Genomic DNA, 18,399 nt, shown 5'->3' on the forward strand with positions numbered 1-18,399 from the left:
CCAAAATGGTCCCCTGTTCGACCACCACACCGTCTACTTTTTGGAGCAGGTCCGATGTATCACGCACGTATGAGGGTAATGATGTTACAAATGGACGTAAGATGTTATCGATATAAATGCCAACATTCTGGCTCAATGAACCAACACCTGAAACTATGGGGCGGCCTTTTAAGGGGGAGAGACCCTTATGGACCTTTGGGAGGGCATAAAAAGTAGGGATTGTCGGGGTACGAGGAACCAAAAACTTATACTCGTTGTAGGAAATCAATTTGTCACGTAGACCAATGTCTAAGATAGTCATTAATGACCCAATAAACCTATCCGTAGGGTCATTCTCAAGTACACCATATGTCTCCCTGTCATCAAGGATAGATCTACACATTCCCACATATCTCTGGTGGTCGAGGATGACCAAATTGCCACCTTTATCAGATGATTTGACAATGATCTGGTCATTCTTCTCTAGTTTCTCCAAGGCCTCCCATTCCTCACTATTCAAATTTGGTGATGTATCCCCATTCAGTCGGCCTATTTTTTTTAAGGTCATCCTCGACCACTCTCAAAAAAATGTCAATATTCGTGTAATCACCTGGGGGAGGCATACGATTGCTTTTTAATTTTAGGTCAGTCTGTGGACCTAGTCCTCTCTCCCTCTCACTGTCCTCCAGAAGGCCCGTCAGAACATTAAGCCCCTCCAGGTCCTCTTCTGATATACCCAATTCTAAACATTGTTGTTTGTTATGCAAAGAAAAAAACTTCTTCCATTTTAATTTACGACAGTAGAGATTTAAATCCTTCACCCAAGTGAATGTATTGTACCATGTTGTAGGAACAAATGTAAGTCCCTTTCTTAGCACACTAATTTCACCAGGTGATAACATATGGCTACTGAGATTTATGATTTGGTTCTCATCATATATATTCATTACATTCGTTTCCTCAACTCGTACCCCGTTGGGGCCCTCTGCTCTAAAAAAGACGAAGAGTGTGTAGAGGTGGATAATGAGGAAGATGATGGCATTGGGACTAAAGGTCTCGTAGGTGCCCCAAAGCCCGTGGTTACATTCCCTTGGCCCATGAAGCCCTGCTCCCGACCTCTGCCTCCTTGATATCTGCCCGTATATCCTCTTTGTTTCTGCCATTTTCCTTTTCCCCTATATGATGAAGGCCCACCTCTACCTCTTTGTCTCCAAAATCCTCCCGGCCTCTCTGTGTCTGAGCCCTCTGCCTCAAAGGAAGAAATTTCAGAGGCGATATCTACGCCTCCTGAGAAATTATACGCACTATTAGTTTTAAACTCTTCTGAGTCTCGTATGAATTGTGTATGTTTACGATTCTTAAGTTGGTTTTGATAACGTTCTACTGAGATCTGTAGATTACTCTCCTTTTTATTAAACTCAGGATCAGATTTAAACAGTAGTGTCTTCTCTATTAATTCATTCAGTTGTTTAGATGTGGTTTCTAGAATCTTTTTTTCTTCCTCTAGCAGTAATTTCATGAACCTAACAGATGAGGCTATGGACTCTTCCCGCCAGGCCTTCAAAAGGACGGGGTTGCTTACTCTCGGTGATGGAGATATATTTACACGCAATCCCTTTGGTACAATGTTGTTCTTAATATAATTCTCCAAAGCTTTTGTTTCCCATAAAGATTTCAAATATTTTTTATAGCATCCAGTAAGTTCTTTAAATGTGGAGTATATGGATGGGCTCGAGTCGGTACCCGTGTAGCCTGAGTCAACTGAAAACACCCGATCCGCCTCACTCACCCATGATTCAGAACAGATAGGCCCTGATAGAAAACCAGCCATAGTAGTCAAAAAACAGTAGAAAGTATAATATCTGATAATCCAAATTAGTATTAAACCAAGAAAAACAAAGAAAACTAAACTATCCAATAAACTTTATTAAACAAAATAAGGATAAAAGACTGACACAACACCCAGACCCCTCTAAATGGGGGTGGGTCAATTAAAAAACCTGGCCCAAAAAGATTATAAAGGGCAAAGGGTGGGAGGGACAACGGGGCCGATAGCAAAAACCCTACACGTCCCTACAAATATTCCCTGCCTGTCTGCGGAGGTTGGCACCCTCTTGGACGCAATATGGCGCCCCCGCTCACCGTCGACTCACCCTTAAGGCCCTATAAGTCCCTCTACATGTATAAAGATACTATACCACAAACAACACCCAATACATGGCCTAACCAAACTCGGGACCAAAAAAAGAGAAAAAACACCAGGTAGTGATTCACCAGTAAAGACAAACGGTCTGACCGTACCAATCCCTAATGCTAAAGTATAACGCCTGAAACTAAGGCTAATACACCCTAAGGAGTCCCTAACCGAGTCTCCCTACCTGTCAGCGGAGGTTGGCACCCTCTTGAACGCAAATGGCGCCCCCGCTCCTCGGCGGCTGCCCCTATTAACCCTGGCTGAATCCCTAAAAGAAGATATATCGGGATACTAAATACGGGTGGTGCCTTAGGGGCTATACTAGTGACCCAGATAAATAGGTCCCTATAGCTCGGTCAGACCCTAAAGATAAAGCAAATAGCAACAATACTTAAACCAATGCTTGCACGGCAATAGGAAAGATGTATATAACAGCTTAACGAATACAACTATATTATGATCACAGTTGGTAAAGTACTCGTATGCAAATACAATGGTTGCGGGGAAAAAAAAACAAAAAAAACAACAAAAAAAAAAACAAAAAAAAAGAAAAAAAAAACACACAACTGGTGAAAAACATATAAACTTAAAAGGCCTGAAACACTTATCTGTGTTCAGGTCTCGCCTCTACGCGTTTCCCCCCCATGATGTGGTTCCTCAGGAGGCATATGGGAAAAAGAGATACTGTGTGAATAGATCACATCAGAGATACATGTTGTGCCTGGTTGCAGGTCAAGGAAACACTGACTAAAACGCCATTAAATAGTCTCCTCCCCCCCCTCCCCAATAGGGACAAAGGGTTAAGGGGCTAATTACCACCTGTGTTCGCCGCTTAAAAAAAAAAAAAAAAAAAAAAACAAATATTCATGTTCATATTAATGTCCACCCCGCTCCAACAGCGCATGTGCCTGGGCGCAATGTTTCTGTCCGGCATCTCATCCCTGGACAAACAGCAAAAGCGCATCGACGCTATTTTGTTTAATAAAGTTTATTGGATAGTTTAGTTTTCTTTAAAAAATTCCACCATAAGACAGAGACATTTAAGCTACCTTTATTTGAGCCAATTTCATACCATTAAAGAATTGCAGATTGATTTTATTCGAGTTATTCAGCACTGTTTTACCGGCCAATTACACAGGCTGACGAAGAATGTTGGTGGACAGGAGCATCCCTAATAGATTGTTCTGTCCCCATACAGTATCATATTTTTTGGAGTACATCTAATGTTTACACCGGGTGATGTGCTGCCAAGAATGTGGAAAAATTATAGCTCTCAAAATATGCAAAAAAGGCATCTTGAGGCCGGCGTCACACTAGAGAGAAATACGGACGAGGGAGAGGCGCAAAAACAACGCATTGCACACGGACCAGAGTTTCTCTATGTGGCAGCTTCCATCAGCCGTATATTTCTCGGCCGTATTTTACGGGCTGAGAAAATCACAGCATGCTGCGATTGTCAGCGTATTCCTCCAAAAATACGCCAATGAAAGTCTATGGGGGCGAGAAAAATATGGATTACACATGGACCATCAGTGTGACTTGCGAGAAATACGCACCGGTGTTCTATAGAAAAGCCGGCAATTCAGTGCGGTGTACAGTAAAATCACATTGACAGGTTAGAATAGATAAAATTAATGTCTACACATAGTAAAGGTAGATATATATATATGTCATTGACACATACATATATATATATATATTTATATTTAATACAGAGCTAGATAGCATAAAAGCCGGTAATTCAATTGCCGGCTTTTGCTATCTCCTTATCAAACCTGACAGGATATGAGACATGGCTTACATACAGTAAACCATTTCATATCCATTATATTTTTACATATTCCTCATTAATAATGTTAGTAGTTTGTGTGTACAAAATTTGGAAGCTCTAGGTTTTAAAATTTTCTCCGCCAGAGTGGGAAAGCCAGTGACTGAGGGCAGATATTTATAGCCTAGAGAGGGACCACGGTTATTGGCCCCCCCCAGCTAAAAACATCTGCCCTCAGCCACCCCAGAAAAGTCTGGTACTTAGCCACTCTCTTCCCACTCCCCTGTAGCGGTGGGATATGGGGTAATAAGGGGTTAATGTCACCTTACTATTGTAATTTGACATTAAGCCTGGTTAATAATGGAGAGATGTTAATAGGACACCTATCCATTATTAATCCAATAGTAGTTTTGGGTTAAAAATACACACAAACATTTTGAATAAAGTATTTTAATGAAATAAAGAAACACATGGGGTTTTAATATCTTTATTGTACGCTCAATCCAACTGATGACCCTCATTCTTCTGAAAAAAAAAGGAAAATAAAAAAGCAACAATATCCCGTAGCTGTCCACCGTAGAGTCATGTCCCACGATGTAAATCCATCTGAAGGGGTTAAATACATTTACAACCAGGAGCCTGCTAATGCAGCTTCCTCTGGCTGTGAAAACTGGGGAATGAAGGAATGAATGGAATGCAGCTTCGTTGACTTGCGGTGCCATCATAGAAGCTGCGCCTCCTGGTGGCATAAACTCATATGAACTGTAGCGTGGGAATTTTTCTGAATATTTTCTCGCGCTACCTAGAATATGAGACATATTTTCATCAGTTTCACACATTTTTTGTTAAGTATATACGGTATTTCCACATGTGTTAATTCATAGTTCATGCCTTCAGTGTGAATGTACAATTTTCATAGTCATGAAAATACAGAAAAATCATTAAATGAGAAGGTGTGTCCAAACTTTTGGCCTGCACTGTATATATGTGTTTCACTGACATATATATAAATGTATATATATATATATATATATATATATATATATATATATATATATATATATATATATACACTGTGTATATGTTTTCACGAATATTTGAGCCCATGGATCCATTCTATGTCCATTTTGCAAGCCGGCGAGAAAATCTCGCTGTACGGATGCCATACGGATGACACACGGATAATTTTTGGAGAAAAAAATCGCATCCTCGCATTGAATATGTTCAGAAACTTTTCTGCGTATCTCAGCCGTAAAAAACGGACCGTATTTTTATACGTTAGGTGTGGTGCCGGCCTTAGTGTGTGACAGCAACCAAACATTAAAAAAATATGTAAATCTGGTATCGCTGTAGGTGCACCGACCAGATGAATAAAGTAGTCTTATCACTTATACCGCACAACGAACCGTATAAAAAAAAACACAATTCTTCACCTGCTGTTGATTTGTTCAGTCTGCCTCCCAAATATCGCAGTAAGACACGGTGCACATTTATCCTGCGCTGAGCGCTTGCTCAGAGCTTTCTATGTTAATCTCTGAAATACGTGATTCAGACGGAACCCCTATAAGAAGATTCCCTATAATGAGGCAGATGGAGGAACTGTGGATGTTGTCTGGCCTATGATCCAGCGGTGTCCTTCATTTTAGGCGTGCATTAACACAGTCTTCCACAGTTTTGTGCACTTCTGGGAAAAAAGGACATTGCTGCCTCATTATAGTAAGTGGATCCCTTGAGGGTTTCATCTGAATCACGTTACTCAGAGATTTAGATGGAAACCCCAAAGTAAGTGCTTAGCTTAGAGCGCCAGATAAATGTGATACCAAATGTTATGTAAAATGTTTTCAATAAAAGCTTCATCTCAATCTGCAAAAAAGTCCCCACTCAGATCTGTCATCTGTCAATGGAAATATAGGGGGCTTTGACGTTACTGGTAGTACAAAGGCTCTGGAAAAGCAAAATAGCTCCCCCAAAAGAAATTCAGCAAATTCTGCAAACCCCTCCATCCTGAGCCCCAGTGTGCATAAATCACATTTAGCTTCCACATGTTTGACATTTCTGTAGAGATGAGAACCCGCCTAATTTGCACATGCATGTCTCCAGAGGCATAATGTACTGGTCACTACAACATACTTGTTAGGGCGGTTTCACACTTGCGGTCCGCTGATGTGCGGCAGGCTGCGGACTTCCTCCGTGAAGCCGCGCCCTCGGCCGCACCTCCGCTTGTAGCTCCGCCTACATCTGCATGCGGCCTGCGTACCTATATTTAACATTAAGTACGCAGGTCGTGCGGCGGTATGTGGATGGTGCCGCATGCGTCGTTTTGACGATGCAGCAAAAAAAAAGCTACATGGCTGCGTCTCCGCTGGTCACCGCATCGTCAAAACGACGCACGCGGCACCATCCGCATACCGCCGCACGACCTGCGTACCTAATGTTAAATATAGGTACGCAGGCCACATGCGGGCCGCATACAGATGTAGGCGGAGCTACAAGCGGAGGTGCGGCCGAGCAAACGATGGATCAGTCACTGTCCGTTTTCGACGGACACAAAAACCGTTACTTTGTCTGTTGTCTCCGGCCGCCGGACAAACAATTTTCAACGGATCCGGCGAACGATGGATGAAACATGAGGCCTTCCGTCGCAATCCGTCACTAATACAAGTCTATGAGAAAAAAACAGATCCTGGCGGCATCAGTCGCCGGATTTGTTTTTTTCAAAATTCGACGGATTGCGACTGATAACAAAAAACTGATGTGTGAAAGGGGCCATACTACAATGGCAGTTCACAATTTTCACTCAGCAACATCCACTGCTACTTGCTTTTGAAACACACATGGAGTAAAAATCGTCACTACACCTGTAGTATAATTTCCAAAATTTGGTCACTTGAGGGGGATTCTGCTCTTCTAGCACTTAGGAGCTCTGTTTTTGGTGTCCGCAAACAATTCTAGGAAAATCTGCACTTCAGGAGTCAAATAGTGCTCTTCACCTCCTGAGTTTTGCCATGTGGCTAAGCAGTATTTCTACATTCAGCACAAATTGTGGTGCAATTTTTACCTTTTCCCAGTGTAAAAATATAAAATCCGGTGGTAAAAATGTAATTATTGTTTTCTTCCCTGCCCAATGGTATAAAATTCTGTGACTCACCTGTGGTATCAATATGATCACTGCGTCCCTAGACGAATTCATTGACAGGTGTAGTTTGTAATTCAGTGTCTCTTATGGGGGGTTCTGCTGTTCTGGCACATTAGGGGTAGTGCCAATGTGACATGGCACCCTCAAACTAGTCCAGCAAAATCTTAATTCCAAAATGACGCTTTTTCCTTTCAGAGCTTTGCACTGTGCCTTAAAAGAAGTTTTCAACCACATATGGGGTATCGACATAATCAGGAGAAATTGCACAACAATTTTTGGTTCCATTTTCTCCTGTTACCCTTGTGAAAGTGGGGCTAGAATATATTTTTTTGGAAAATGTGATTTTTTTAAATTTTCACGGCTCAATGTTGTAAACGTCTGTGAAGCATCTTGGGGTTCAAGGTGCTCAACACACATCTAGATACAGGTGCTTCTCACAAAATTAGAACATCATCAAAAAGTTGACACAAGGAATGCGACACTTGTAGCCCATGTCCTGGATACATCTGTGTGTGGTGGCTCTTGAAGCAATGACTCCAGCAGCAGTCCACTCCTTGAGAATCTCCCCAAAATGTTTGAATGGCCTTTTCTTAATAATCCATTTAAGGCTGAGGTTATCCCGGTTGCTTGTGCATCTTTTTTTACCACACTTTTTTCTTCCACTCAACTTTCCATTAATATGCTTGGATATAGCACTCTGTGAACAGTCAGCTTCTTAAGCAATGGTATTTTGTGGCTTACCCTTCTTGTGGAGTGTGTCAATGACTGCCTTCTGGACATCTGTCTAGTCAGCAGTCTCCCCCATAATTGTGGAGCCTACTGAAACAGACTAAGGGACCTTTTTAAACTCTTCGGAAGCCTTTGCAGGTTTTTTTTTTTGCTAATTATTCTAATTTACTGAGATAACGACTTTTGGGTTTTCATTGGCTGAAAGCCATAATCATCAACATTAACAGAAATAAACACTTGAGATAGATCACTCTGCATATAATGACCCTATATGATATGAGTTTCAATTTTTGTATTGAAGAACTGAAATAAATTAACTTTTTCATAATAATATTCTATTTTTGTGACAAGCACCTGTACATTTCTCGAGGGGTCTAGTTTCCAAAATGGTGTCACTTGTGGGGGGTTTCTACTGTTTAGGCACATTTGGGGCTCTCCAAACGTGACATGGCATCCGCTAACTTTTCCAGTACATTTTGTATTTGAAAAGTAAAACGGCACTCCTTCTCTTCCGAGCCCTGCCATTCACCCAAATAGTAGTTTTCCCCCCACATATGGAGTATCAGCATGCTCAGGAGAAATTGCACAACATATCTTGAGGTCCATTTTTTTCCTGTTCCCATTGTGAAAATAAAAAAAATTGGGTCTAAAGTAAAATTTTTGTGAAAAGAAGTTAAATGTTCATTTTTGCCTTCCGCATTCTAAAAATTCCTGTGAAGCACCTGAAGGGTAAATACACTTCTTAAATGTGGTTTTGAGCACCTTGAGGAGTGCAGTTTTTAGAATGCTGTCACTTTTAGGTATTTTCTGTCATATGGACTCCTCAAAGTCACTTCAAATGTAACTTGTTCCTAAAAAAATGGTTTTGTAAATTTTGGTGAAAAAATGAGAAATCGTTGGTAAACTTTTAACCCTTATAACTTCCTAACAAAAAAAATAATGTTTCAAAAAGTTTGCTGATGTAAAATAGACATGTTGGAAATGTTATTTATTGACTATTTTGTGTGACATAACTCTCAGATTTAAAGGCATACAAATTAACAGTATGAAAATTGCTAATTTTTTGTAAAATTTTCGTTTTCTTTTAAAAAATAAACAAAAGTCATATCAAAGAAATTTTTACCACTGTCATGATGTACAATATGGAGTGTAAAGGGGTTAATGTACTGGAGCCTGTGTCTACACACATAACAGGTTTTTTTTTTTGCTGTCTTGACTGTTTAGTGTGTGTAGACTATTAAATACTTATAATTATGAACAGGTAGGGGGTTATTCATTTGAGGACTCAGCACAGAGCATTGATAGATCTTGTAGATTTATCACATGTACGTCATCTTAACAGCTCATTTACATATTAAGGAAAACCTCAATATCTTTAGAATAAAACATCAGACCACTAATATCAAGGTATCATTTTATTCAGATTCCTATGACCTGCATGTCCATATAGACGGCTTAGGAGGATTGATCCTTCTGACAAATTCTCTTTAAATTGTCACAATAGATGTAACAAGTGCCATGTGTTCATTACATACAGTATGTGTAACATAGTAACATAGTAACATAGTTAGTAAGGCCGAAAAAAGACATTTGTCCATCCAGTTCAGCCTATATTCCATCATAATAAATCCTCAGATCTACGTCCTTCTACAGAACCTAATAATTGTATGATACAATATTGTTCTGCTCCAGGAAGACATCCAGGCCTCTCTTGAACCCCTCGACTGAGTTCGCCATCACCACCTCCTCAGGCAAGCAATTCCAGATTCTCACCACCCTAACAGTAAAGAATCCTCTTCTATGTTGGTGGAAAAACCTTCCATCCTCCAGACGCAAAGAATGCCCCCTTGTGCCCATCACCTTCCTTGGTATAAACAGATCCTCAGCGAGATATTTGTATTGTCCCCTTATATACTTATACATGGTTATTAGATCGCCCCTCAGTCGTCTTTTTTCTAGACTAAATAATCCTAATTTCGCTAATCTATCTGGGTATTGTAGTTCTCCCATCCCCTTTATTAATTTTGTTGCCCTCCTTTGTACTCTCTCTAGTTCCATTATATCCTTCCTGAGCACCGGTGCCCAAAACTGGACACAGTACTCCATGTGCGGTCTAGCAAGGGATTTGTACAGAGGCAGTATAATGCTCTCATCATGTGTATATTATGTTGACTGAGTTTTCGTCTCCTTTTCTGTGTAAGGTGTGAGGTTGGCACAAGTCACTGGACACAGTGTAACGACACTCCTGTGAAATTTGCCCGCTTCCCAGTTACTGGCTTGATTGAAGGAAGATCGTACCTTTTCCGTGTAAGGGCTGTAAATAAAACTGGAGTCAGCAGACCTTCTCGTGTTTCAGAGCCAGTGGCAGCTCTAGATCCAGCAGACAGAGCCAGAATCAGAAGTAAGTCATATTTGTATTTGTGGAGAAATCACTGTTCTACATCTTTATATAGTATTTCTCACAGTATAGAGTGGACTACATTGTCTAGGCTACAAATTCCCTCAGCAATTTTCTGTGAGCTAAACAGCTCTTATTGCATGCTGAAACTTAGGCCGGAGTCACACTACCGTACAATACGGCCAAGTGCTATGAGATAAAACATTGCATAGCACTCGGCCCAGACTTGGGGTTAAAGTCTGCAGTCATTTTATGTGACTGCAGACTTGTGAATCCTCACAGCCTGCACAGTGCATGCTGGCAGGATTCGCTGACAGCGAGAGCTGGCGATCATGTGACTGCAAGTAAGTGAGTTGTATACTTCCAGCCACATTCCGACTATACATATCTGGCCTCACTCAATTCACTTGTATTGAGTGAAGCCGCACACATCTAGTCGCAACGTGACCACATGTATGCAAATCGTGTACTTGTGGTCACATGCCTGTCCTCTCCCAGTGCTGGAGAATCCTGACAGCACACACTGTGCGCGCTGTGAGGATTCACAAGTCTGCAAACTTGTACCCCAAGTCTGAACAACATCTTTAATGAAAGGCTCACTAGAGTGTGAGGTGCTCAATTCATTAAGAAGTACATGCCACCTAATAAATTCAGCTCATCTTCGCAGTGGAAGGTGCCTTCATGTGCCTCGCCAGAAATGCTACCCCAGTAAAAGGCTGGAGTACCATTTCTGTTGCAAGCACTTTTGCTGTAGTTATCAGGTGGGCATAATCATGCCATGTTCTGCCCTGGCTCCTCCTCAGCTTTCTCCATTATGGCAGAGCTGCTTCAAATTACCAGGAAAATGCCAAAAGTTGCCCTATTTTTGTGCAATTCCACATTGAGCAAAAATGTGATTTGTGTTTTACGCCAGATTTCTAGCAAAAATACTTTGATGAATCAGCCCCAAAGGATGTTAGAAAATGACAGAACTTTATACTTTAACTTTTTCAATCACTGTTTTATTGACATCATTATGCTATAACCCAGGTCGTCCTTCTGCTCCATGGACCGGACAAATCATTGTAACCGAAGAGGAACCCACAGGTCAGAAAACTGTAGAGAGCGAGTGAAGACTGAGTGTGCTCCAGACTGTGTAGTAGAAGATATGTACTGTATATATTGGAGGAGATTTACAAAGCTAATTTTTGCATAATTGGTGCCATAGAACTGATTTATATGCTTTGCACATTTATTACCGGTAATTGTTTTGTTTTAGACATTTGTAGGGACCTTGAGCAACATGGAATCATTAACTATCAGGAAAAATTTGTGTGATTTCAGATGTAACATTGTTACAATGTGATAATGCACGTTTTTAAAAGTAAAAAAAGTGCAAATGCAAATTATGTAGTTTTTAAACTTTCACCAAGATTTCCACTGGTTACATTTTTCTAAAAAAGTGGGCAGACGTCCCCAATCCACACTGGGCCATTTTGATAAATTTGGCACGGTTTAGTGATTTGCGTTTTTTTGAAAGTCACTCTTATCTTCTTGTGGTATTTGTTGGTATATTTTGCACTGGAAACTTCAAAATTCAAAATGATAGTTCATAATTTGCCCCCCCTCCCCCACCAAAAAAAATACAATTTTATTTTTGTCTTTACCCTCTTGTTGTGAGTTTTTAGTGCAAAAAGTCACAGGTTCCAGACATGCATACAATCACTCCAGGATGAACTGGAGTACATGTGCTCAATGCAAATGATGCAATTTTTTACAAACTAACAATTGATGAATCAGTTGAAAACCTCAACCCCTTCACGACTTTGCCATTATCTGTTTTTGTGTTTTTGCTTTTTATTTTTCCATCAATATGATCATGTGAGGTTTTTTTTTTTGTGAGACGAGTTGTGCTTTTGAACGGCACGATTGATTTTACCATAAAGTGTCCTGGAAAACAGGAAAAAAATTACAAGTGCGATGAAATAGCAAAAAAAGTGCAATTCCGCAATTGTTTATTTTTTTTTAAATTTACCATGCTCGATAAATACTAAAGCTGACATGCTATTATGATTTTCCAGGTCATTACGAGATCACAGATAGCAAACATGTCTAGGTTCTTTTTTTATTTGTGGTGAAAAATATCCAAAGTTTGTAAGAAAAAAAAGAAATGGCATCTCCATTTTACGGGATGTGGGACTGGGTGAGGGCTTATTGTTTGCGCACCGAGTTGATGTTTTATTGATACTGTTTTACGGTAGATAAAATGTTCTCATTGCCTGTTATGAAGAAAAAAAAGTACCGTAATTCTGGAGTTTAGATTTTTTTCTTGTTATGCTGTTTACCAATTGGATTAATTTAGTTTATATATTGATAGATAGGGCGTTTGACAGCAGCAATAACAAATATGTGTATTTTTTATTGTTTTATCTTGAATGGGGCAAAAGGGAGGTGAATTAAACTTTTTTCATTTTTTTAACTTTTTAAATATTTTTTAAAACATTTTTTCTAGCTTTTACTTGTTTCAATAGCTTCCTTAGGAGACTTGAAGCTGCGATCATCCGTTCACTTGTACTACACATTGCAGGGCTTCAGCGTTGCTATGTGTCGCAGAAATCATCATCTCCTATGAATGCTGACCAGGGGGGCCGGCATTCATAAGATATGTGCAATGACATGCCTGGTGGTCTTCTGCAATCCCCCAACTGTAATGACAACCCATCGGAGTCACATGATCACGTGATGCAGTGCAAATCGGCGTCTTGTGACACGCTTCTGCCAGGTCCGAGTTAAATGCCACTGTCAGAGAATGACAATGGCATTTAACACTAGAACTACTGGTATAGTCATTTTGACTACTTACACTTTTTATTTCTCTTCTGTGACTACATTTTTCGGAATTCCGGCTTGAGACTCGGTGACTTTTCCTCAAATAGGATGTGAAAAAGATTTTGTGACAATTAATAATTTTGCTGAAAAAATTGCGCAATTTTTTCAAAATTTACCTTTAACTACTAAAGGTAGAATTTTGACTACCTACTATATTTTGCTGTCCTTTTGTCACTAAATGTTGCTATAAAGTTTTGTATATAATTTTTTCACTGTATCTTATTTACCCTGATGTTCATATAGATGTAGTTCAATTCAGATGTCAACTTTTCACATTTTCCTTGTGTTACCTGGTTCTATTACTATGTAATGCTGAACTGAAAAGAGCTTGTCTGTAATACTGTAGGCTCTTTTATGCTAAAGAAGGGTGTTGTTTTTCTCTGGTCCTAGCAGTAGACAGTAGTCTGGATAGTAAGTTTACTTTCAGTTCAGGTGAAGAGACAAAGAGAACACATGCAGACATAAGAGCTCAAAAAACTCATACAAGTATATAGCAGATACAACATTTTATTGCCATAATATTCGATTATTTTGTACTGTATAGTGTGAAGCAGCAATTTTTTTGGATACAGCTTGATGTTATTAGTTATAGTTTACAGCTAGAGAGAATATTTTTTTATCTGCAAATGGGCAATATGCATGAATGTACAGTATAGTGGTAGCGAACAGAACAGCAGGGATATGTTACTGGTGATTCTCATTGTATGCTGTGTTATATGAATATATACTGTATATATGTCCAGTACTGCTATTTTCTGTTGTAGTTTTACAATGATCCTAGCAATAAAAGTTGTAAAGGACCCCCTGCATCTACCTCAATGAATTGTTAGGAAAGAGTTTAGCTGTCTGTCAACTGATTCAGCCCACCTAAGTTTGAAGGTGGCAGAACAGTTATTATTTCTTTTAGTTTTCATAAACTAAAAAATATGAAAAATCAGAAAAAAAAAACATTCCAAAGCATTACTGTTGGATCTCACAATAATAATACATTAAAAAAATATAATCATTAATAAATAACCACAAATGAAACTCTATAAATAAACGAAAACAAGTCAGTAGTCAAAATTACTACATTCAGTAGTTCTAGGCGGCGTCACGAGTCCAGTAGTCCTAGTGTTAACAGCCGTGGGTGGATTGCAATTCCACCAGCGGCTGTTAAAGGTACATGACAGCTGATCAAATCACGTTACATGTGCAGGGAGAGAAGCAGTCTCGGCACCAGATCCCGCATCAGATGCATAGACACAACCTATGATGTACCTGTACGTCATAGGTCATGAAGAGGTTAGAAAAGGGGGAACATATAAAATAGCTTTATAAAAGGCGCAAATGAAAAGAAGAATAAGGTGCAATTGAGACATTCCAAAAACTGAGCAAAATTAGGTGCAGTTGAATAATGAATTGGACCTGTAAAATCTATTTACACTGAAAGATTATCACGAATGAATTTCTAGATCTCTTGGTTTGCACAAAAGATCATCATCACTCTGTCACTGATTGCACTTTGCACACATGGAGCAGGGTCAGCCTTTTAAACATCTGCTGTTCAGTAAACATAAGAACAAAATCTACAGAACAGAAAACATAGTATTATCAGTAGGACCCTATACCAAGTGGTACCAAGGGTCTGGTCTGCAGGACACTCTCACATATCTCACAGAAATACAGAAAAGAGAGACAAATAGTCCAATATAAAACGTAACTCATTTTATTAAATACATAATTACAAACATCAGTATATAGATATACAGTTAGGGCCAGAAATATTTGGACAGTGACACAATTTTCGCGAGTTGGGCTCTGCATGCCACCACATTGGATTTGAAATGAAACCTCTACAACAGAATTCAAGTGCAGATTGTAACGTTTAATTTGAAGGGTTGAACAAAAATATCTGATAGAAAATGTAGGAATTGTACACATTTCTTTACAAACACTCCACATTTTAGGAGGTCAAAAGTAATTGGACAAATAAACATAACCCAAACAAAATATTTTTATTTTCAATATTTTGTTGCAAATCCTTTGGAGGCAATCACTGCCTTAAGTCTGGAACCCATGGACATCACCAAACGCTGGGTTTCCTCCTTCTTAATGCTTTGCCAGGCCTTTACAGCCGCAGCCTTCAGGTCTTGCTTGTTTGTGGGTCTTTCCGTCTTAAGTCTGGATTTGAGCAAGTGAAATGCATGCTCAATTGGGTTTAGATCTGGAGATTGACTTGGCCATTGCAGAATGTTCCACTTTTTGGCACTCATGAACTCCTGGGTAGCTTTGGCTGTATGCTTGGGGTCATTGTCCATCTGTACTATAAAGCGCCATCCAATCAACTTTGCAGCATTTGGCTGAATCTGGGCTGAAAGTATATCCCGGTACACTTCAGAATTCATCCGGCTACTCTTGTCTGCTCTTATGTCATCAATAAACACAAGTGACCCAGTGCCATTGAAAGCCATGCATGCCCATGCCATCACGTTGCCTCCACCATGTTTTACAGAGGATGTGGTGTGCCTTGGATCATGTGCCGTTCCCTTTCTTCTCCAAACTTTTTTCTTCCCATCATTCTGGTACAGGTTGATCTTTGTCTCATCTGTCCATAGAATACTTTTCCAGAACTGAGCTGGCTTCTTGAGGTGTTTTTCTGCAAATTTAACTCTGGCCAGTCTATTTTTGGTATTGATGAATGGTTTGCATCTAGATGTGAACCCTTTGTATTTACTGTCATGGAGTCTTCTCTTTACTGTTGACTTAGAGACAGATACACCTACTTCACTGAGAGTGTTCTGGACTTCAGTTGATGTTGTGAACGGGTTCTTCTTCACCAAATTAAGTATGCGGCGATCATCCACCACTGTTGTCATCCGTGGACGCCCAGGCCTTTTTGAGTTCCCAAGCTCACCAGTCAATTCCTTTTTTCTCAGAATGTACCCAACTGTTGATTTTGCTACTCCAAGCATGTCTGCTATCTCTCTGATGGATTTTTTCTTTTTTTCAGCCTCAGGATGTTCTGCTTCACCTCAATTGAGAGTTCCTTTGACCGCATGTTGTCTGCTCACAGCAACAGCTTCCAAATGCAAAACCACACACCTGGAATCCACCCCTGACCTTTTAACTACTTCATTGATTACAGGTTAACGAGGGAGACGCCTTCAGAGTTAATTGCAGCCCTTAGAGTCCATTGTCCAATTACTTTTGGTCCCTTGAAAAAGAGGACGCTATGCATTACAGAGCTATGATTCCTAAACCCTTTCTCCGATTTGGATGTGGAAACTATCATATTGCAGCTGGGAGTGTGCACTTTCAGCCCATATTATATATATAATTGTATTTCTGAACATGTTTTTGTAAACAGCTAAAATAACAAAACTTGTGTCACTGTCCAAATATTTCTGGCCCTAATTGTAGATTGTTGTGAATTCCGCTCTTGGGCTCCCTCCGGTGGTTGTAATTGGCACTTTTGTGAGTTATGCTCTTGGGCTCCCTCTTGTGGTTTCTAGTGGTATGGCTGCTCCTTGGAGTTAGCTGTCATCAGCTGCCTCCACTTATCGTCCGCTATTTAAGTCTGGCTCTTTCTTCAGCCTGTGCCACTTGTCAATGTTTCCTGGCTGGATTCACATCTCTGCTTGGATTCTCCTGGTTTCCTGACCAGTTCTGCAAAGATAAGTTCTGGCTTTGCTCATTTCAGTCCACATGTTGTGGACTTATTGTTCTGTGCATTCTATATTTGTCCAGCTTGTCAGTATGGATTTTTTCTGTTAGCTGGAAGCTCTGGGAAGCAGATTTACCCTCCACACCTTTAGTAAGGTGTGGAGATTTTGTAAACTCTGTGTGGATTGTTTTGTAGTTTTTATACTGACCGCACAGTATCCTTTCCTGTCCTATCTATCAAGCTAGACTAGCCTCCTATGCTAAAATCTGATTTCATTTCTGCGTATGTTATTTTCCCCTTCTCTCAGCGTCAATATTTGTGGGGGGCTATCTTTCCTTTGGGGATTTTCTCTGAGGCAAGATAGGTTTCCTGTTTCCATCTTTAGGGGAAGTTAGATCTTAGGCTGTGCTGAGGGGTCTAGGGAGCGTCAGGTACCCCCCACGGCTATTTTTAGTTGCGCTGCTATGTTCAGGGTTTGCGGTCAGTACAGATACCACCTCCATCAGAGCTTGTCTCATGTTGTTCCTAAACCACCAGATCATAACAATAGATGTAATGAAAATAGCAAAGATGAATGGTATGGAACAATGGTGACAATGTGGAGACAATGGGTAAGACCCCCCTTTTACAAAGGATTTCGATGTTTCTACTGCCTGTTCATCGGTGCTCTCTATCTGTGTCCTATGTGACTCAACTGACCGGTTACTAATACTTTCTGATTCTGATTATTGTTTTGTATTGAGACATGAATTGAACGTGACACACTGTGAGAGAACAGGATGAATAGTCATGAATAACATAAGCACTGGCACTTTATATATAATGTAGCCATTTCCAGGACCGCCCATCAACTTTATATGTATCCTTTCTAGGGCTTTGGTGCTAGTTTCAGCATTGTTCCATACTATTCATCTTTGCTATTTTCATTATATCTGTATCTATATACTGATGTTTGTAATTATGTATTTAATAAAATGAGTTGCGTTTTATATTGGACTCTTTGTCTCCCTTTCCCTTTCTGTATTTCTGTTCAGTAAACATGCGCTGTGCATCACTCAGTGTATAATGACCATGAGTTTCAGTAAATCTGTCCCATTATTCCTGGTAACAAATTAATCTTTTCTATCATTTCCAACTCCAGAGGGGATTATTCCTGGACCACCATCCAATCTCTCTGTGACAGAAGCCACCAAAAACTATGTGGTGCTGAGCTGGAAGCCTCCTCAATTGCGCGGTCATGAAGGCGTCATGTACTATGTAGAAAAGGTGAGACTGATTCAGGATTAATTGTCTTACACAAAACCCTGCATTATTGAAGACTGTTTGTAAGTCGTAAAATGACCAATAGCAAACATAGATCCTACCTAGCTGACCCTAAAGATAGCCATTATGGTTACCATTACAATTCCTGTATTTTCATCCAGGTTTCCCAGACTTCTGAATGGCCGATCTGTCTAGTTATGAAGGGACACGTTCTCTAATTCATATTACTGCTTACAGGGAACCTGACAGACGATCCATGAATCAGATATTGGCTGCATTATTGCTGCCATGTATGTTTCCTCACAAATGCTCAGTCATAGTTTGGAAAGTTGGCTGAGTACTTTGTGTCTTGGATGAGTAGTCTGAGGTGAGGCAGGTCGTCACCTGCTCCTTCCGTCCTTGCTTACCTAGACTGACA

At 40.0% G+C, this 18,399-nt stretch overlaps 1 protein-coding gene across 2 annotated transcripts in view; it reads left to right on the top strand.

Moving 5' to 3' along the window:
• MYOM1 (myomesin 1) overlaps positions 1–18,399 on the top strand; it is a 198,613-nt gene that overhangs the window by 91,127 nt on the left and 89,087 nt on the right. For both annotated transcript variants that reach the window (XM_069731145.1, XM_069731146.1), the window contains exons 12-14: positions 10,008–10,207; positions 11,234–11,290; positions 17,860–17,984. In XM_069731145.1, coding sequence (XP_069587246.1) covers positions 10,008–10,207; positions 11,234–11,290; positions 17,860–17,984 — 382 coding nt within the window. The remainder of the gene's footprint in view (positions 1–10,007; positions 10,208–11,233; positions 11,291–17,859; positions 17,985–18,399) is intronic.

Source organism: Ranitomeya imitator, chromosome 6 (assembly GCF_032444005.1).
Source record: "Ranitomeya imitator isolate aRanImi1 chromosome 6, aRanImi1.pri, whole genome shotgun sequence".
NCBI lineage: Eukaryota > Metazoa > Chordata > Amphibia > Anura > Dendrobatidae > Ranitomeya > Ranitomeya imitator.